At 43.6% G+C, this 21,433-nt stretch overlaps 1 protein-coding gene across 1 annotated transcript in view; it reads right to left on the bottom strand.

Moving 5' to 3' along the window:
- Positions 1 to 1,869: 1,869 nt before the first annotated feature.
- The window catches only part of UGCG (UDP-glucose ceramide glucosyltransferase), a 113,534-nt gene continuing 93,970 nt past the window's right edge, over positions 1,870 to 21,433 (bottom strand). Inside the window, exon 9 of the mRNA XM_030193764.1 lies at positions 1,870 to 2,958. Coding sequence (XP_030049624.1) covers positions 2,788 to 2,958 — 171 coding nt within the window. The 3' untranslated portion in view covers positions 1,870 to 2,787. The remainder of the gene's footprint in view (positions 2,959 to 21,433) is intronic.

The following is a 21,433-nucleotide window of genomic DNA, read 5'->3' as shown; positions in this document are numbered from 1 at the left end:
TATTGCTAAAAGCAAAGACTGATAATGATACAAGGCAAAAAGTCACAATGCTGCCTTAATGACTTCCGGAAAGGTTTTCTCAACTGAAGGGCTTATCTGCATGGGCTCCCAACTGATGTCATCACCAGTTATGGGGACTTGTTATCCACGTTTGTCCCAAGAGTAGCTACGGAAGAGTAGATAACTGTAATTCTGAGATGTTGCCCTTATTTTCTAGTTAGAATTAATAACTCTGAATTCTAGAATCATATCTGTTGACAAAATGAATTTTCCATAAATGTAGTGTTTACAAAGGCAAATGAGTAGTTTGTGTGAGGCTTCAGCATTTGTAATGCTAAAATCTTTATATGTACAATCTGTCTAGAAATAAATGGCACATAAATAGCTCACGTGATTATATTCAAAATTTATTTTTTGAACAAAAGAAAAAAAAAACTCAAGACAATGATTTTAAATAAACACAAAATATGCTATACATTTCTTCATTGGTGTCTATTTTAAGACAGGTTTTAAATTAAAGTACTCAAAATTCATATTTGATGCCCTCTATAGCATTGAAGGGTACTGACTCCCATTACATAATGAAGCTAGGTTTCTAAAACAAATTGAGCAATTTGCTTCAGCAAAGCTTCAAATTCCCCCCCCCCCCCCCCCCCCCCCCGACAGGCTCCAGTAGTGCAAAAGCACATATAGAGGACAGTCATTCATCACACCTACAGAACATATAAAAGAAGTCTGTCCGGCCTATGTGGTTTGTTGCACTGCCACTATTTTAGCTTCCAGCGAAATCACAAGCTAAGCTTCACTTCAGCAGTGCAATGATGGCATCAACCAAACTTCATTGAATACATAAATTTAAAAAAAAATTTAAAAACCACTGAAAAAAACTACATTGTCAATAGAACTCAGCTGTGTTATATCCACAAAAGAACTGTGTAAGTGGGTCACAACTAGATTGCTTTTCTGTGTGCAACTTCCTCAGGAAATGTTTTCCTGATTCACATGAAGAATGAGAACATGCATAAAAAGCCTTCTAATTCATGTACAAAAATGCCCTTCAAACAAATTCAATGATGTCATAAGGCTAAGTAGTAAGCTATGAAAAATTGTTTTGGCCAAGAGAAATGATAAAAATGTTTTGTTTTTTTTTACACTTCAGTAGTGTGTGCATGTTTACTAGACAATATAAAGGGCTGGCTCATTGAGACGAAAATAGTCCATTTCTGTAAATAGTTATTGCTAATACGTTAATCATAATTTATGGCGTGAGTTTTAGTAATGTACGACTTCAAATTGTCATATATGTAATGCTAGATCTGCTGTTACTCAGAGGCAGTCATTGTACAATCATGCTAGGCCATTCTGAACAAAATGCAACAAAACATATGTACAAATGTAAACATGAAAGGCTTATGCATTTTACTGCTCAAATTACTCTGTTCACCATTTTTTCTTCCTTTTTTTTTTTTTTTGCAAAACAAGTCCAGTTCACCACAGTTTTAACCTCACAGTGAAGTTACAAAGCAAGTTAGTAATTATATAGCATGAAGTAGAAAAGAAGAGAAGTACAGCATGCATTTCCAACTTGCTTATATAGGCTAGTCCTTTCACATACCAGTGGAGGAATAATTTTATTATCTATCCATCTATATATATCTATATCTATTTCTCTCTATGTATGTATATATAGATAGATAGATATATACACACATACACCAGTTGCATAAAGCAAAAACCCATGAGTGGACCTTGTTTGATAATTGACAAATTACAGATCAACTGTTAACAGTAAAATTATACATATTTACATTAGCTACTATGATTTTTATTTTACAGATATTGAAAAGCACACACGCAGGAATTCTTTAAAAAAATATCTTAAATACCTATATTACTAAATTACATTTATATTAACAATATGACTGTAAGAACATAGCTTGTGTGTGAAATGTTTCTGAAATGCATTCCCTCAAAACTTACCAAAAACAAAAATCACTCACAAAAACAAATTCCTCCAAGACAGGAAGGAAAGAAGAGGCCCTGGGGAGGGAGAGGTAAAGGAAGAAGCAGCTAATTACAGCACAATGATTAGCAATGGTCCAAAACAGGACCAACTAATGTCAGCCAGTGGGTAGTTCCACATATGGCTAACCCTTAAAAAACCAACTATCAAACACAGTCCACATTTGGTTTATTGCAACAACAGCTGCTCAAAAACATTTCTGGGTGTTTTTAAATCTTCTTAAATATGTTCTTCTCTGCAGTAAGCACAATGAGTAAATCAAAAATAATCTGCCCTTTGTTTTAGCAGCCCACTATTAAAGTTTCTAAAAACTAAGTATTCCCTGGATGAAGTAAATTATTCTCCAGTCTCAGGAAAAGCCACAGTACTTTAAAGCTACTAGTCCAGAAAGGTCTAGTAACTTTTATGTACTGGATGGTATTGCTAATATGACTATTTTCTCACATAAATATACAACAGGAAAAGATAGTTAAGAACGTCCCATATTGCTTACTGCAGAGCATCTATGAAGATAATACTGGTCTTGGAACCCAGTTGATTAAACTCCTCAAATTTCACCCTAACAAAAATTAAGGTAATATACCACTTGGTACAGACTAGGGATATATTTTGTTTTCACAGATGCAAGTGCCATGCAAAATAAATTAAAGATCTGATACCAAAACATTACATGTAATAAAACTATTCAAGGTCAATTTTTAAAAGCATTTCTATAAACATAATTTATAATACTTTTTTTTTTAAATACAGTCAGAAAGGTGTAGTTATACATCAAGGATTTCCTCTGCAGTGCCGCCACAACGTAACCTGTAACGTCCCATCCTCCAGCTGATAGTGGGGTCCCACAAAGCCGAGAGGAAAATGTATACTGTCATGGATTCTCTGATAAACCATGCTACTGCATAATCCAACTTAGAAAAACACAGAGGGCCACCCTGGAAATCATTTAAAAACAAAACAACAAGCATGAATATAGCATTCAGTATTCTTCAGACATTTTAAACCAACTGAACACATTTTGACAAGAGCAAACCTTTCATGGAAATTAATTACCAAAAAAATGTGCGCGCTAAATCCAATTACAATAAAAAACTAAAATAGAGGAGAGGACTTTAAACCCATCCTCATCATATCCCAGCAACTTATGGAATTTATAGACCCCACAATTATTCCGTAATTTGTGGGTACTGAAAGAACACAGTCACTTTCAAATCAAACACATTTTTATTAACTGTAGGCCCAACAGGGCCAGTGCAAGGGTATCATGTGCCACGGGAGAACATTAGTTTTGAAACCCCAATTAATTTTCAGATCCCAAGGCCCCCCCTCCCCCAAGAATTTGATAATTAAAATGAACACACCTCCAGGAACATATCTGTAAATATACACAACTTGATATCAACAACCTTAAGCTGTCCAACATATAGTTTATGCACAAGGGCAATTTCCAAAAGCCATTTACCTAGGTAAATAGGCTATTCGAAAGGCAACTCTGAAGGCAAAATTAAATGCTGATGATTCTGTATGTTTGTATCGCTTATAGAACTACTGTCTGTATTGCTTTGATTGCAACTGTTCTTTGCTATCCCCTAGAAGCTGCCTAAAGGTTAAGCCAGCCCTTGGAGCTCAAGCATCTGAATATTACTGAAACTATGATGAACTTTTACTGTTGGACAGCACGGTTAACACCCACATACACATTCAAAGCATTAGTGGAATAGCTAGGATTGAATGGTCCCAGGTAGAAATATTAAGATGAGGCCCTATAACCTTACCCCTTCAAAGTTTGCTAATGCGTGCCTAATGCAGATAAAAATGGACTACTGCAGGACATGCTCAGGTGTACTGCAGTAACTCTGACATGTGCGTGTGTATTAAATATGCACGAAAATTTCAAAAGTTTTTTTGAGGGGGCAAGTCATGGTTAGTGAAAGAATACTGCGCAAGCCCTTACCGCCTATAAAATGGGTGGCAGTAAGCACTCAAATGGTAATTTTTGAAAACAGCCATTTGCTAATGGTAACATTAGTGCATGCTCATGAATACAAAAAAATATTGCCCATTTTACAGCTGTGGTAAAAGAGGCTTAACGCGCAGAAAGACCTACATAATGGTGCTCTAAGGCCACTTTTTTTTAAATTTATTTTTATTGGTAATTTGGAAATACTGAACCATAGCAGCATATATAAAAACAAGCAGCTACAATCAAAAAGTAATCTAGCAGTATCATCATTACATATCACAAGTATGACAGGAACATATGATATTATCCCTCCCAAGTGAACCATCTGGCAGAAATTTTCCAGAGCCACCATATCATTTTTACCCCATCTCTCTCCAACTACCCCACACCCACCTACAGACTAGTAAGCTCACTCAAAGAAGCTGGAAACTAGAGGCCGGTAAGCCTCACTTTGGTTATTGGAAAAGTAATGGAAGCGATGCTGAAGGAAAGGATAGTGAATTTCCTGGAAGCCAATAAGTTGCAAGATCCGAGACAACATGGTTTTACCAAAGGGAAATCGTGCCAAACGAATCTCATTGAGTTCTTTGATTGGATGACAGGAGAATTAAATCAGGGACGAGCTATAGACGTAATCTACTTAGATTTCAGCAAGGCTTTCGACACGGTTCCCCACAGGAGGCTCGTAAATAAACTGGATGGGCTGAAGATAGGACCCGAAGTGGTGAATTGGATTAGTAACTGCTTGATGGACAGATGACAGAGGGTGGTGGTGAATGGAATTCGCTCGGAGGAGGGAAAGGTGAGTAGTGGAGTGCCTCAAGGATCGGTGCTGGGGCCGATTCTGTTCAATATGTTTGTGAGTGACATTGCTGAAGGGTTAGAAGGTAAAGTTTGCCTATTTGCGGATGATACTAAGATCTGTAACAGAGTGGACACCCCGGAGGGAGTGGAAAACATGAAAAAGGACCTACGGAAGCTAGAAGAATGGTCTAAGGTTTGGCAATTAAAATTCAATGCGAAGAAATGCAAAGTGATGCACTTAGGGAATAGAAATCCACAGGAGACGTATGTGTTAGGCGGGGAGAGTCTGATAGGTACGGACGGGGAGAGGGATCTTGGGGTGATAGTATCTGAGGATTTGAAGGTGACGAAATAGTGTGACAAGGCGGTGACCGTACCTAGAAGGTTGTTAGGCTGTATAGAGAGAGGTGTAACCAGCAGAAGAAAGGGGGTGTTGATGCCCATTGTATAAATCGCTGGTGAGGCCCCACCTAGAGTATTGTGTTCAGTTTTGGAGGCCGTATCTTGCTAAGAATGTAAAAAGAATTGAAGCGGTGCAAAGAAAAGCTATGAGAATGGCATGGGATTTGCGTTACAAGAGAGACTTGCTGACCTGAACATGTATACTCTAGAGGAAAGGAGAAACAGGGGTGATATGATACAGACGTTCAAATATTTGAAAGGTATTAATCCACAAACGAACCTTTTCCGGAGATGCGAAGGCGGTAGAACGAGAGGACATGAAATGAGATTGAAGGGGGGCAGACTCAAGAAAAATGTCAGGAAGTATTTTTTCACGGAGAGAGTAGTGGATGCTTGGAATGCCCTCCTGCGGGAGGTGGTGGAAATGAAAACGGTAACGGAATTCAAACATGCGTGGGATAAACATAAAGGAATCCTGTTCAGAAGGAATGGATCCTAAGGAGCTTAGCCAAGATTGGGTGGCAGAGCCGGTGGCGGGAGGCGGGGATGGTGCTGGGCAGACTTATACGGTCTGTGCCAGAGCCGGTGGTGGGAGGCGGGACTGGTGGTTGGGAGGTGGGGATGGTGCTGGGCAGACTTATACGGTCTGTGCCAGAGCCGGTGGTGGGAGGCGGGACTGGTGGTTGGGAGGCGGGGATAGTGCTGGGCAGACGTATACGGTCTGTGCCAGAACCGGTGGTGGGAGGCGGGGATAGTGCTGGGCAGACTTATATGGTCTATGCCCTGAAAAGGACAGGTACAAATCAAGGTAAGGTATACACAAAAAGTAGCACATATGAGTCTGAGGACTGTAGTCAAGCGAATCTATGGGTGCCAATCCCCATGGCAAAAGCTCTTGATACAATTTTGAAAAAGTGAAGATACTTACTTGTAGCAGGTATTCTCTGAGGACAGCAGGTTCCACATTCTCACAAATGGGTTGACATATCCCGCGTCGCCCAGGCCAACAAAATACCAGAGAGATTAAAGAGAGCTTTCTGGAGAGTGAGCAACACCCCACTACGCATGTGTGCGTGCCGGCACGACCACTCCTTGCAGTTAATACAAAAGCAAAACACGAATAAACTATGAAGAGAAAAACAACTCTTAGGGGAGGTGGGTGGGATTGTGAGAATATGAAGCCTGCTGTCCTCAGAGAATACCTAGTAAGTATCTTCGCTTTCTTCAAGGACAAGCAGGCTTACCATTCTCACAAGTGGGGAATCCCTAGCATCCAGGTTCACCCAAAACAACAAATGTTGGTCAATTGGGCCACGCAACGGTGAGGACAAAGCAGATTAACTTGAATACAACTAGCTGAGGGTGCAGCCTGGAACAGAACAAAAACGGGTCTAGGAGGGTGGAGTTGGATTCTAGACCCCGAACAGATTCTGCAATACTGACTGCCCAAACCAACCATCGCGTAGGGTATCCTGCACAAGGCAGTAGTGAGATGTGAATGTGTGGACTAAAGACCACATCGCAGCCGTGTAAATCTCTTCAATGGAGGCTGACTTCAAGTGGGCTACCAATGCAGCCATGGCTCTAACATTATGAGCCGTGACATGACCCTCCAAAGTCAGCCCAGCCTGGGCATAAGCGAAGGAGATGAAATCTGCTAGCCAATTGGGGAAAGAATGTTGGCAACACGATCGACTGCTTCAGATGGAATTCAGACACCACCTTCGGCAGGAATTTAGGGTGCATACGGAGGACTAGTCTGTTGTGATGAAACTTAGTATAAGGTATATCCACTACTAAGGCCTGAAGCTCACTGACCCTATGAGCTGAAGTAACCACCACCAAGAAAACAAACTTCCAGGTAAAGTACTTCAGATGGCAGGAATTCAGTAGCTCAAAAGGAGCTTTCATCAGTTGGGTGAGAATGACGTTGAGATCCCATGACACTGGTGGAGGTCTGATAGGGGGCTTTTGACAAAAGCAAACATCTCATGAAGCGAACAACTAAAGACTGTCCAGAGATAGGCTTACCTTCTACATGCTGATGATAAAGCATTAATTGCACTAAGATGAACCCTTACGGAGTTGGTCATAAGACCAGACTCTGATAAGTGTAGAAAATATTCAAGAAGAGTCTGTGTAGGACAAGAAAGGGGATCTGTGGCTTTGCTGTCACACCAGACAGTAAACCTCCTCCATTTGAAAGAATAACACCTCTTAGTTGAATCTTTCCTGGAAGCCAGCAAGATCCAAAGAGACACTCTCAGAAAGACCCAAGGAAGTGAATTCTAGGCTCTCAAATCCAGGCCATGAGAGCCAGAGACTGGAGGTTGGGATGTAAAAGCAATTCCTTGTTCTGAGTGATGAGGGTCGGAAAACACTGCAATCTCCACGGTTCTTTGGAGAACAATTCTAGAAGAAGAGGGAACCAAATCTGTTGCAGCCAGTAGGGCACTATCAGAAAATGAAGATACATACCTGTAGCAGGTATTCTCTGAGGACAGCAGGCTCAATATTCTGACTGATGGGTCGTCATCCGCGATGGCCCAGGAGACCGGAAGAAACTTCAAAAGTACAGGAAACTTCTCAAACGTTCCGTCACGCAGGCCAACTCACCTCACGTGCGTGAGCGGCTTCCCGCCTGCGACGCGAACGTGCAGTGTTCAGTTTAATAAAAAGTACAACAATGTAAGTGGAACAACTCCAACAGGGAGGAGGGAGGGTTATCAGAATACTGAGCCTGCTGTCCTCGGAGAATACCTGCTACAGGTATGTATCTTCATTTTCTCCGAGGACAAGCAGGCTCAATATTCTGACTGATGGGGTATCCCTAGCCCCCAGGCTCACTCAAAACAAAGAACATTGGTTAATTGGGCCTCGCAACGGAGAGGACGTAACAGAGATTGACCTGAAAATAAATTCAACTAGGTGAGAGTGCAGCCTGGAACAAAACAGAAATGGGCCTAGGGGGGTGGAGTTGGATTCTAAACCCTGAACAGATTCTGTAGCACCAACTGCCCAAACCGACTGTCGCGTCGGGTATCCTGCGGAGAGATTAAATGAATTCTTTCCTTCGGTCTTCACTGAGGAAGATTTGGGTGGGATACCGGTATCGGATATGGTATTTCAAGTGGATGAGTCAGAGAAACTTACTAAATTCACAGTAAACCTGGAGGACGTAATGGGGCAGTTCAGCAAACAGAGTAGAAAATCTCCTGGACCGGATGGTATTCATCATAGAGTACTGCTAGAACTGAAAAATGAGCTTGCGGAGCTACTGTTAATGATATGCAATTTATCCTTAAAATAGAGTGTGGTACCGGAAGATTGGAGGGTGGCCAACGTAACGCCGATTTTTTAAAAAGGTTCCAGGGGAGATCCGGGAAATTATAGACCGGTGAGTCTGACGTCGGTGCCAGGGAAAATTACAGAGCACATCCAAGGACATGGATTACTGAGACCAAGTCAGCACGGCTTTCGTGTGTGGAAATCTTGTCTGACCAATTTACTTCAATTCTTTGAAGGAGTAAACAAACGTGGACAAAGGGGAGCCGGTTGACATCGTGTATCTGGATTTTCAAAAGGCGTTTGACAAGGTACCTCATGAAAGGCTACAGAGGAAATTGGAGGGTCATGGGATAGGAGGAAATGTCCTATTGTGGATTAAAAACTGGTTGAAGGATAGGAAACAGAGAGTGGGGTTAAATGGGCAGTATTCACAATGGAGAAGGGTAGTTAGTGGCGTTCCTCAGGGGTCTGTGCTAGGACCGCTGCTTTTAAATATATTTATAAATGATTTAGAGATGGGAGTAACCAGCGAGGTAATTAAATTTGCTGATGACACAAAGTTATTCAAAGTCGTTAACTCGCGAGAGGATTGTGAAAAATTACAGAAGGACCTTACGAGACTGGGAGACTGGGCGGCTAAATGGCAGATGACGTTTAATGTGACGAAGCGCAAGGTGATGCATGTGGGAAAAAAGAACCCGAATTATAGCTACGTCATGCAAGGTTCCACGTTAGGAGTTACGGACTAAGAAAGGGATCTGGGTGTCGGCGTTGATAATACACTGAAACCTTCTGCTCAGTGTGCTGCTGCGACTAGGAAAGCGAATAGAATGTTGGGTATTATTAGAAAAGGTATGGAGAACAGATGTGAGGATGTTATAATGCTGTTGTATCGCTCCATGGTGCGACCGCACCTTGAGTATTGTGTTCAATTCTGGTCGCCACATCTCAAGAAAGATATAGTAGAATTGGAAAAGGTGCAGCGAAGGGCGACAAAAATGATAGCAGGGATGGGATGACTTCCCTATGAAGAAAGACTAAGGAGGCTAGGGCTTTTCAGCTTGGAAAAGAGACGGCTGAGGGGAGACATGATAGAGGTATATAAAATAATGAGTGGAGTGGAACAGGTGGATGTGAAGTGTCTGTTCACACTTTCCAAAAATACTAGGACTAGGGGGCATGCGATGAAACTACAGTGTAGTAAATTTAAAACAAATAGGAGAAAATATTTCTTCACCCAACGCGTAATTAAACTCTGGAATTCATTGCCGGAGAACGTAGTGAAGGCGGTTAGCTTGGCAGAGTTTAAAAAGGGGTTGGGCAATTTCCTAAAGGACAAGTCCATAGACCGCTACTAAATGGACTTGGGAAAAATCCACAATTTCGGGAATAACTTGAATAAAATGTTTGTACGTTTGGGTAGCTTGCCAGGTGCCCTTGACCTTGATTGGCCACTGTCGGGGGACAGGATGCTGGGCTCAATGGACCTTTGATCTTTTCCCAATATGGCATTACTTATGTACTTATGAGATGTGAATGAGTGGACTGATGACCACGTTGCAGCCTTGCAAATCTCTTCAATGGAGGCTGACTTTAAGTGAGCCACTGAAGCAGCCATGGCTCTAACATTGTGAGCCGTGACATGGCCCTCTAAAGTCAGCCCAGTTTGGGCATAAGTGAAGGAAATGCAATCTGCTAGCCAATTGGAGATGGTGCATTTTCCGATGGCAACTCCCATCCTGTTGGGATTAAAAGAAAAACAGTTGGGCGGACTGTCGATAGGGCTTTGTCCGCTCCACGTAGAAGGCCAATGCTCTCTTACAGTCCAAGGTGTGCAACTTGTCCTCACCAGGGTGGGTATGTGGAAAGGGAAAAAATGTTGGCAAGACAATTGACTGGTTCAGATGAAACTCCGACACTACCTTCGGCAAGAACTTAGGGTGAGTGCGGAGGACTACTCTGTTATGGTGAAATTTGATATAAAGTGCATGCACTACCAGGGCTTGAAGCTCACTGACTCTATGAGCTGAAGTAACAGCCACCAAGAAAATGACCTCCAGGTCAAGTACTTCAGATAGCAGGAATTCAGTGGTTCAAAAGGAGCTTTTATCAGCTGGGTGAGAACGACGTTGAGATCCCATGACACTGGTGGAGGTTTGACAGGGGGCTTTGACAAAAGCAAGCCTCTCATGAAGTGAACAACTAAAGGCTGTCCAGAGATAGGCTGACCTTCTACACGTTGATGGTAAGCACTGACTGCACTAAGGTGAACTCTTACGGAGTTGGTCTTGAGACCAGACTCTGATAAGTGCAGAAGGTATTCAAGCAGGGTCCATGTAGGACAAGAAAAAGGATCTAGGGCCCTGCTGTCACACCAGATGGAAAACCTCCTCCATTTGAAAAAATAACACTTTTTTGTGGAATCTTTCCTGGAAGCAAGCAAGACTCGGGAAACACCCTCCGAAAGACCTAAAGAGGCAGCCTCTATGTCCTCAACATCCAGGCCATGAGAGCCAGAGACTGGAGGTTGGGATGTAGAAGCGACCCTCGTTCTGGGTGATGAGGGTCGGAAAACACGCCAGTTACTTCTTATTTAATATTGTGATCTCAGTTCTATTTCTGTACAAGTGTTATACTTGAACGTTATGTAAAAATTTTCATAAAATAAAAAATAAATAATAAAAAAAGAATAGCCATACTGGGTCAGATCAATGGTCCATTTAGCCCAATATCTTGCTTCCAACCATGGCCAATCCAGGTCACAAGTACCTGGCAGAATCCTGTTCCATGGGCAAACTGGTGTGGAGATACTACAAAGAGAATATTTTATAGCCACCCCAGTGCAAAAGAAGCTTTATCCATCATTCAACAGCAACACTTATTATGAGACTGGCCACAGACACAGTGACAGTTTGGAGAAGGCAGGCTCATGGTGCTGTAGCTCCACAAGAGGATTGTTCCAGCAGAACTAGAAGCCTAAAAAGCATTAGTTCACATAGAAACATAGAAAAATGACGGCAGATAAAGACCATATGGCCTACCGTCTGCCTGTCCAAGCCATCTATTATCCCTTCCTCTCCCTTAGAGATTCTGGGTACTTGTGCCAAACATTCTTGAAATCAGATACAGTCTTTGTCTCCACCACCTCCACTAGGAGGCCGTTCCATGAATTCACCTTCCTTTCCATGAAAAAGTATTTCTTTAGGTTGCTCCAGGGGCTGTCCCCTTTCACCTTCATCCTATGTCCCTTTATTCCAGAGCTTCTTTCAACTGAGAGAGACTTGCCGCCTATACATTTATACCACACAAGTATAAAACAACTCTATCATTTCGTCCTACTGCCGCCTTTCTTCCAAAGTATACATATTAAGATCTTTAAGTCAGTCCACATATGTTTTAAGACAAAGACCGCTGACCATTTTAGTAGCTGCTCTCTACATCAACTCCATCCTGTTTATATCTTTATTAAGATGCAGTCTCCAGAATTCTACATAGTATTCTCCTTTTACAAAGATGTGCTAGTGATTCTGGTGCGGCAAATGTGGCAAAACCCATTCAATTCCTACGAGCTTTGTCACATTTGCCGTGCTGGAATTGCTTGCATGGCTTTGTAAAACGAGTCCTAAATGAGGTCTCTGAGATTTAGAGAGGTATTACTACTTTTTGTACTGGCCATTCTTCTCCCTATGCACCCAAGCATCCTTCAGGCTTTCAACATCACCTTTACTATCTTAAGATCATCACATAGGATCATACCCAGGTCCTGCTCCTCTTTCATGCACTGCTCACTCAGGTTTTTTGTAGCTCAAATGCCTGAACCTGCATTTTCTGAGCATTAAATCTTAGCTGCCTAATTCTGGACTATTCCTCTTATTTCCAAATGTAAAATTAGTTCTTACTTGATAATTTTCTTTCCTTTAGTTACAGCAGATGAATCCAGAAACCTGTGGGTTGTGTCCGTCTACCAGCAGGTGGCGATAGAGAGCACTCAATTACACTGTTCCTAATAGGATGTAATGCTCCCTGGCCAGTCAGTATATCTCTTAACAGAGCAGAAGGAGAAGATGAAAACCAAAGTGATCCTTTCTTACAGAAGCGCAGCAGAAAAATCGATCTAAACTCCAAAAACCTAAAGGAAAAAAAAAGAGAAACTCCCAACTCCCCCTAAACCTTGCTGCAAAACTCCCCACAGGAAAAAGAGCATACAACAGCAGAATCAGCAAATTAAAAGGGAGGAATCCTGGATTCATCTGCTGTGACTATAAGAGCTAGTTTTATATTCCTTAGTGTCAGCAGCTGATGAATCTAGAAACCTGTGGGACGTTGCAAAGCAATAACTACACAGGAAGGAGGGAGGGGCAGACACAAGACCCGTGAAAAGCACCGCAGAACTGAAAGCAGCATCTTCCCGGGCTGTGACATCCACATGATAGTGCCGCCTGACAAAGGTGCGAGTCAACGACCAAGTCTCTGCCCTGCAAATCTCAATCAGATGTGGTGTGTCTGAGTCTCAGCCCAGGAAGATGCCAATGCTTGCGTAGAATGGGCCCGTAAACTGTCTGGAGGAAAACGGTCAGCCAGAAGGTAAACCAAAGAATTTGCCTCTCGAAGCCACTGGGCAATGGTAGACTTGGAAGCAGCCAATTCTTTCTGAGGCCCCGTAAAAAGCAAAAAAATTATGATCTGACTCACCAAAATTATTAGTCACCTCCAAATAACAGAGAAGAGCTTGCCTAAAATCTAATAAGTGCAGGCGTTGAAAATCCTTAGGATACTGATCCTCCCTAAAAGGAAGGAAAGAATTACGGCTGATTAAGATGGTAGGAGGAAACCACTTTAGGAAGAAACGAAGTAACAGTGGAGGAGTAGCCTAATGGTTAATGCAGTAGATGGTGGACATGGGAAATTGGGTTCAATTCCCGCTGCTGCCTGATGGTCGGCAGTGGGTTAATAAATTGCACCAAAAAGAAAATGTTTTACTCGATGTGGAAACTTAAATGTATAAAACCTCTTTTTCCTCAGGATGTTTTTCGTAAATTAATACAATCTATGGTATTAAGCCATTTAGATTACCACAATGGAATCTATGCAGGATGCAAAGAACATCTAATCAAGAAACTTCAGACTGCATAGAACACAGCAGTGAGGCTAATCTTTGGAAAATCAAAATTCGAATCTGCCAAGCCCCTTCGTGAAAAACTACACTGGCTTCCCATTAACGTATCGCCTTTAAGGTCTGTACCTTGATTCATAGGATTATTTACGGAGAAGTTCCTGAATACATGCTAGATCTGGTTGATTTGCCACCCAGAAACAGTTCCAGTTTCTCCCGATCCTACCTAAATTTACACTATCCAGACTGCAGTGGCCTAAAATACAAATCTACCTATGCATCCAACTTCTCCTTCATAGGAACACAACTTCAGAATGCACTACCCAAAATATTAAAATCAACTCAGAATCATCTAAATTTCAGAAAATTATTGAAGACCACCTTGTTCAAGAAGGCTTACCTTCCAGACTCAACCTAAATTACCTCTTCTTGGTTTCAACAAAATTCACTGACCCTTTTATCTTGTATTATCTTATTATCTTTGCTGTTTTATATACCTATTTGAATACTATCTTACTATTACATTGTTTAATTGTACTTTTCTGAACTGTAGCCTACCTACGGTTATGTGTAAGCCACATTGAGCCTACAACTAGTGGGAAAATGTGGGGTATAAATGTGTGAAAAATAAATACATAAATAAATAAATACATAAATAAATACATATCCTGGGAAACCAGGTTTAATTCCCTCTGCAGCTCCGTGTAACCCTGGTCAAGTCACTTAACCCTCCATTGCCCCAGGTACAACAGTAGTACAATGTACTACTTAGATTGTGAGCCCACTAGGGACAAACCCAGTACGTGTAAAATGAAACTGTAAACCGCATAGGTATAAGCTGTATATACTGAAATGAACTGTTACCACTGCCTCCGAGAAATGGAGAAACGGATCCCTGCAAGAAAGAGCCTGCAAATCACAAACCCTGCAAGCGGAAGAAATGGCCACCATAAATACTGACTTGAGAGTGAGTCTTCACTGTTGCTGAATGCAAAGGCTCAGAGTAGCCTGAAGTGCTCGTAAAACCAAGTTCAGATTCGGACAGGGGCAAAGCACCTGTGGCTTTAAGCGCGTGACTCCTTTCAGGAAGCACATCAGGATGCAAAGCTAGAGGAACACGAGCAATATGACTATAACAGGTAAGGGCTGCCACCTGCATCCACAGGGAGTTAGCTGCTAAACCTTCCTGCAGTCCAGACTGCAAGAAAAGACAAAATCTGCGGTAATGTAGCTTGCAATGACACAATCGCCCTCTCCAAGCACCAGGACTCAAAAAACACACCACACACAGGCGCACACTGCCGAAGTAGAACGCTTCTTGGCCTGAAGTAAGGTAGCTGTGACCAAATCAGAGTAACCTTTCTTGCTCAATTTTGTCTGCTCAAAATCAGGCCATAAGTAGGAGGGCTCCTCCATGAGAACTTGCCCTTGATGGAGATTGGGCACCAGAGGGAGGCACAGCGGCTCGTCCACAAATAGGTGGATCAGATCTGCAAACCAAGATCTCCTGGGCCAATGAGAATCACCCGACCACGTTGCGTCTGCACATGACGTTGCGTCTGCACATGACGGAGCACTCTACCGATCAATGGTCATGGAGGAAAGGCATAAAGCAGAACCAGCCATGGAAGGAGAAGAGCATCTAGACCTTTGGTGCCCCGCTCCCTTCTGCTGCTGAAGAACTGAGGTGCCTTTGCCTTGACATTCGTCACCATCACGACTGGATGATCAAGTTGAAGGCTGCCGGTAAGAGCTCCCATTCCCCTGGATCTAGAGTGGTGCAGCTGAGAAAGTCGGCCTGTACAATTTCCATTTCCACAATTTGAGCCACCAAGAGCTGCGGCAAGTGAGCCTCTACCCACCAGAGAAGCAAAGCCACTTCCTCTGCCAGCTGAGGACTGAGTGTGTCACCCTGATGGTTGCTATAAGCAACCGCTGTCATGTTGTCAGAAAACACTCTCATCAGCTTCCCCCATAGGAGTGACAAGAATGCTAGAAGCGCCTTACGGACTGCCCGACGATCCAAGCAATTGATGAGCCATAGTGCCGCTGTCAGAGACCAGATGGTAATGGGAGAGACAATGCGCCCCCATCCCCAGAGACTGGCATTGGTGATCACCACCGTCCAATCTGGGGACTTTAGAGGAATGCTCTGAAGCAAATTGGCTGACCACATCCACCAATTCAGACTGTGCCGGGCCGTCGGCTGAAAAACCAGCCGCCTCTTGTAGTCCTCCGAGATCAGAGACCATCAACTCAAGAGAGACTGTTGTAGGGGTCTCATGTGAGCTTGGCTCAAGGCACGATCTCCAGAGTGGCTGCCATTGATCCCAAGAGATTAGAGAAGCCCACACCCAAGGAGCATGACCCAACAGCAGAAGACGAACCTGCTTCTGAAGCATGAGACGTCTGTGGTCCGGAAGAAAGACACGACCGAGTTTTGAATAGCACCCCTAGATACTCTCATCATTTGGGAAGGGACCAGATGACTTTTGGAAAGATTGTTCTTCAGGCCTTGGGATGGGTGATTAGACACCACTCGAGCTGTGGCTAGGGGGCTGTCCTGGGCCAGAAGATTAGCCAGTTGTCCAAGTAAGGGTGAACTCGTATCTCCTCGTCATGCAATGCAGCCACCATCATGACCTTCACTTTTGAAAAGGTCCGAGGAGCCATGGCCAGGCCAAAGGGTAACACCTGAAAGTATTGACCCAAAATGGCAAAGCGCAGAATCGCCGATGAGGAGGCCAAATGGGGATATGAAGGTAAGCCTCCTTCAGGTCCAGGGATGTGAGATGGAATGTCACATCTGTGGCCGTGACCCCTCTCAGACTCACTGTATTTCCGGCGGTCAGCTTCTGAGCTGGCTCTGGTCTGTTCTTCCTGTGTTAGTTCTGTCTTTGTTTCTGTGTGCTGGCTGCATTGGATTGTGTGTGTGCTGTTTCCCGTTCCAGATTTCAGCCCAGTCCAGTCCAGATCTTCCGGCCTGCCAGACTTGATTGTTTTGTTTGAACCTACACAGCACCCGTAGTCGCCTGGTGATTGCTGCAGTGAGCCTCAGCTGCTGCTGCTGGGCTTATTAGCCATTCTGAAACTCTCTGCTTTGCCTTTGATCGTCTAAGGCCCTGGTTTGTTGGTGCTTGCTGCACTTCTGCCTAGTCCAGTTTATACTTTGTATTCTTGCCTGATTCTAGCTTAGTCTTCGTGTAGCCTTGTGTCTGGTACTGCTTGTTTTCTGTATTGCTTGTTGCCCAGTCTTGCTCTTGTTTGTATGTCTTTATCTAGTGCTAGGTTGTCTGTGTTTCTTGTTCAGTGGCTGCCTGGTAGCTTTCAGTTCTGTCTCTTATCTATCTGTGTTTGTTCCCTGTTTCAGTGGCTGCTTGCAGCTTTCAGATCTGTCCCTTATCTATCTGTGTTTGTTCCCTGTTTCAGTGGCTGCTTGCAGCTTTCAGATCTGTCCCTTATCTATCTGTGTTTGTTCCCTGTTTCAGTGGCTGCTTGCAGCTTTCAGATCTGTCCCTTGTCTGTCTGAGAGTCCTAGTCTAGTTTTCTGCCTAGCCTCCCCTGTGTGCTCTAGTCCCTGTGTGTATCCTGCCGGTATCTAGTTCCAGCCTTGTCCAGTAAGTCCTGCCGGCCACCTGCACTCTGGGGCTCAACTCCTGAGGAATGGTGGCTAAGTGCAGGTGAAGTCTAGCTGGCCCTGTCAGAGTTCCCAAGGGCTCACAATCCGAGTTCTTGCTTTTTGGAAAGCGTGACATGGAATTATAGAATGCACTGCTTCCACGCAAAAGTGGTTAACTCAGAGGGACTGAGTCACCCGCCTAGAAACCACAAAATAGATGGAGTAGTGCCCCTGACTGTGTTCCGCGAAGGGCAAGAGCACTACCACTGCGAGGCTGAGCAGATACAAGAGGGTAGAATGAACTGCCTCTCGCTTCAAAGAAGCAGCACACGGATACACCAAGAAAAAAAAATCTCTGATGAGAGTGAATAACTCGGGCTTGTAACTGTCGCAAATAAGATCCAGGACCCACTGGTCTGAAGTAAGTTTGGCCCACTCCTTGTAACAGTGGGACAAGTGTCCCCCTACCTTCAAACTCAGAGTGGACCTGCACCCCATCATTGCGAGGAACAGGAAGTAGCAGAGGGTCTGCCAGTGATCCCAGAAGAGCGCTTGTCTGTATGAAAGGACTACTTCTGTTGAAAGCGGGACTTAGCCGAGAGAATAAAAAAAAGAGATCATCCGGGATGTCACTATTCCCTAAACCAAGACCGCTGCTGACTCACTTTAGCAGGACGAGGCTTGTCCTCTGGCAAACGCCGAGTTTTTGAATCTCCCAGATCCTTGAACAACTTTTCCAAATCTTCACCGAAAAAAAAGTTTACCCTAAAAGGGCAACCGAACCAAGTGCTGTTTGGAAGCTGCGTCTGTGACCCAATGGTGCAACCACAACAACCGACAGCCAGTCATCTCCAAAGCCATCTGCTTGGCAGACACCTGGACCAGGTCCTTTAGATTGTAAGCTCCTTTGAGCAGGGATTGTCCTTCTATGTTAAATTGTACAGCGCTGCGTAACCCTAGTAGCGCTTTAGAAATGTCAAGTAGTAGTAGTAGTAGTAGGTCATACAGAGTGGCAAACCAGTCTCTGCATCAGGAAACTCAGAGGATGGTTGAGCTCATGAATCCAAGGCGTCGGCCACTTGTTGCACCCAAGAAAGGGACACACGGGATGTGTAAGAACCACAGACAACCACTTGAAATGCTAAGGCTGACACCCCAAAGGACATTTTTAGTGCAGATTCCAGCTTGCGATCCTGCACGTCCTTGACAGCAAAGCCACTCTCAATGGGCAACGTGGTTTTCTTTATCATTGCCGCCACAAAGGCATCCACCTTAGGCAGCCACAAGCGCTCTAAATCGTCCTGCACCACTGTGTCGCGCCTTCACCTTCGCTACCCATAGACCCACATCAGGAGTAGACCACTGAGCACAGATAAGCTCATGCATGGACTTTTGAACAGGAAAGACCTTAGGTGGTCTTTTAGTTCTGGCTATCTTAGAATTAGCCAAAGCCGTTGCCTGCGCCTCTGGAGAAAAAATGTTTAAGGCCAGCAAAACATCAGAAATAAAGGTAGGCAGCTCCTCTCTGTGGAACACCCGCACAGCTGAGGGGTCATCAGCTTCAGTCATGAGAGGATCTAAGTCCTACAGGGTTTCTAGGTTCACAGATGCCACAGAAGAGGCAGCCCAACAGAAGGGCTCAGAGACAAAGGGGCGTCAACTCTCAATCTGACCTAGATCTCCAACATCTGTGTTTTGAAGCAGAGGCCTCCTGCTCAGAAGAGGAAGGACTCACAGGGGTCACCATATCTGCTGAATTCTCCACCCCAGAAGAAGAGCGCTTCAACAAAAAGGTGCGGTGATGCAATAAAACAAACTGCGGGGGGGGGGGGGGGGGGGGGGGGGAGAGAACATCCAACTCCCCTGTGAGGAAGCTCCCCAGCGTTTCCCTGTAGCAAACTGCTCTAACTGCCAAAGCGGGAGTAGTTGCAGGTTGAGTGAAGTGAGGCGACACCGACACTGAGGTAACCGTGGAGGATGCCTCCAACATGGCTGCTGGCTCCTCTGAAAGCAGAGTGTGATTCCCACCCACGGGAAGACCCAGCCTCAAATTCTACGCCGGCAATATTGGGCGCATCAGGGCTCAAACACCCTCCCTGACGAAGACCCGACGCTGCTCTCTGCTTCCCACAGTGGGAGTAGTGCTTTACCAACTCTGCCGCCATAAATAAATAAAATGGAGAGAGATGCTGCAAGGGGGAGGACCCTCACCCCAGGAGGTCAAAGGCAGCTCAAATTGCTGAAGAGAAAGAAGCTGGAGCCAGCTTACTCTCCCAAACAGCTAACAGGCACTGAGAAAGTGCAAGTCTCATTCCTGGCTCTTAGCAAATTTTCTAGCCACTCTAATCCATACTGGGTAGAGAGACTATCCTTTATTACCAGAGAACCAGTTGTCTTTAGAGTTGCAACTTGAGGCTCCATACTTATCAGCCTCTTTTCTGTTGAACAAAGTTTATCCATGTCCGCCACTTTAGAGACGGAGTCTGAGAAAACTGGCAAAGCTGCCCGCTGCTCTCCCCATCAGCCTCAATTCTATTCCAAATGACTTTCAAAGAAACATACCGAGAGGCAATATCCACATTAGTGGTTTCCAAAACCAGAAGAAAGTCTAGTTTAGGCAATGGAACAAGGTTCCCTCCCTCTAAAAAAAAAAAAAAAAATCTGAGGTAAGGTTACCACTTGTAGTTTCTCCATGAAGTGTCTCATTAGTAGGATCCAGTACAAAACCAGGTGGTACTGGACATATGAGAAAGGGTCTTTTCTGCTGTACTCCTGGTCCTGCATAGTTCCTGTGTTGTAGATATTAACCCCTGGATTTTATATAGTGTGACTTGAGGTGAACGCGCAAATCCGGTCGTATTCTGGATTTGCATGCAACTTAATTAACTTCAGCCAATTAGTGCAGATAATTGAACTTAAGCAATTACTGACCTAATTGGCATTAATTAGAATTTATGCACACAAATGTCTAAGTGTATTTTATAAAGGTATGCGCATACATTCTAAGATGTGGATCTGAAAAGGGCCATGGGAATGGCATGGGTGGGTCATGGGTATTCTTAGAATTTACGCACACATAGAACATGCACGTTCTGCACATAATTTAGGCATCGGTATTTACACCAGGTTTTCAGTGGCTTAAATGGCTGCGACTAAATATAGTTGCAGAAAATGGGTGTTGGGTATATTCTATAAACACCACCTACATTTTGGCATATTTTATAAACCGCACCTAAATTTAGATGTGATTTATAGAATATTCCTAGATATATTTATTTTTAACACTGATTTTTTAGGCATGATATATAGAATCTAGCCTTAAATGCTTATCCATAGGGCCATGCAGAGGAGTACTTAATTTGGGAGAGCTTTTACACTTTGCTTTCCTTTTCCCCATGCATAAAAAGTTAGATAAACTGTTACCTAAAGATGTAAAACTCTACCAATGTGTATAATTCCTTTGTTGCTGCTTCAATGCTCTAAAAGGGCCTGGCACGCCCCTTTGGCTATACCCTGCAGACTTGCCATAAGCAAGACATGCTTTAACTTCCTCCTGGTGTGCAATAATGATGTCTGTGGCAGTAAGAAGGAACGAGCAACTCCCTCAAAATGCAAATAGTCAGGTGTTTAGATATCAGAAGTCTACCATAGCTCTCCACTCAGATATCTCCTCCCCTGGACTATTCTTCAAGCTTCATCAAGTACCTCCTCATGTCATCCAGACCATCAGGGGTATCTACCCTATTACAAAAAATTTTGGTATCATCCACAAAGAGACAAACCTTACCAGACAGCCCTCTTGGCAGTATCACTTACAAAAAAGTTGAACAGGACCAAGAACTAAACCTTGCCACATATCACTGGTAACATCCTTTTCTCCCAGAGTTAGTTCAATTTACTACTACCCTCTATTGCCTAACCCAGTTAGTCACTTTAGAGACCTTACCAAGGGCACTCGGTTTATTAGTCATTTATGTCTGTGTCAAAGGCTTTGCTAAAATCAAAGTACACCACCACGTCTAGAGTTCTCTCTCAATTCAACTCTAGTCAGATCTTTCTGACAAAACCTGCCTCTAGTGAATCCACTGAATTTTAGAAACCTCACTGTTTTATATATTCCATTTCTTACCTAGAATATTTCCTTTCATTCTAATTTTTTTTAGCACGTATTACTGACCTGACTATAGGGACCTGAAAATTCTGAGTGGAAGATCAAACTAG

This window comes from Microcaecilia unicolor, chromosome 2 (assembly GCF_901765095.1).
Source record: "Microcaecilia unicolor chromosome 2, aMicUni1.1, whole genome shotgun sequence".
Taxonomy (NCBI): domain Eukaryota; kingdom Metazoa; phylum Chordata; class Amphibia; order Gymnophiona; family Siphonopidae; genus Microcaecilia; species Microcaecilia unicolor.
This window is presented reverse-complemented; position numbering and strand designations above follow the sequence as displayed.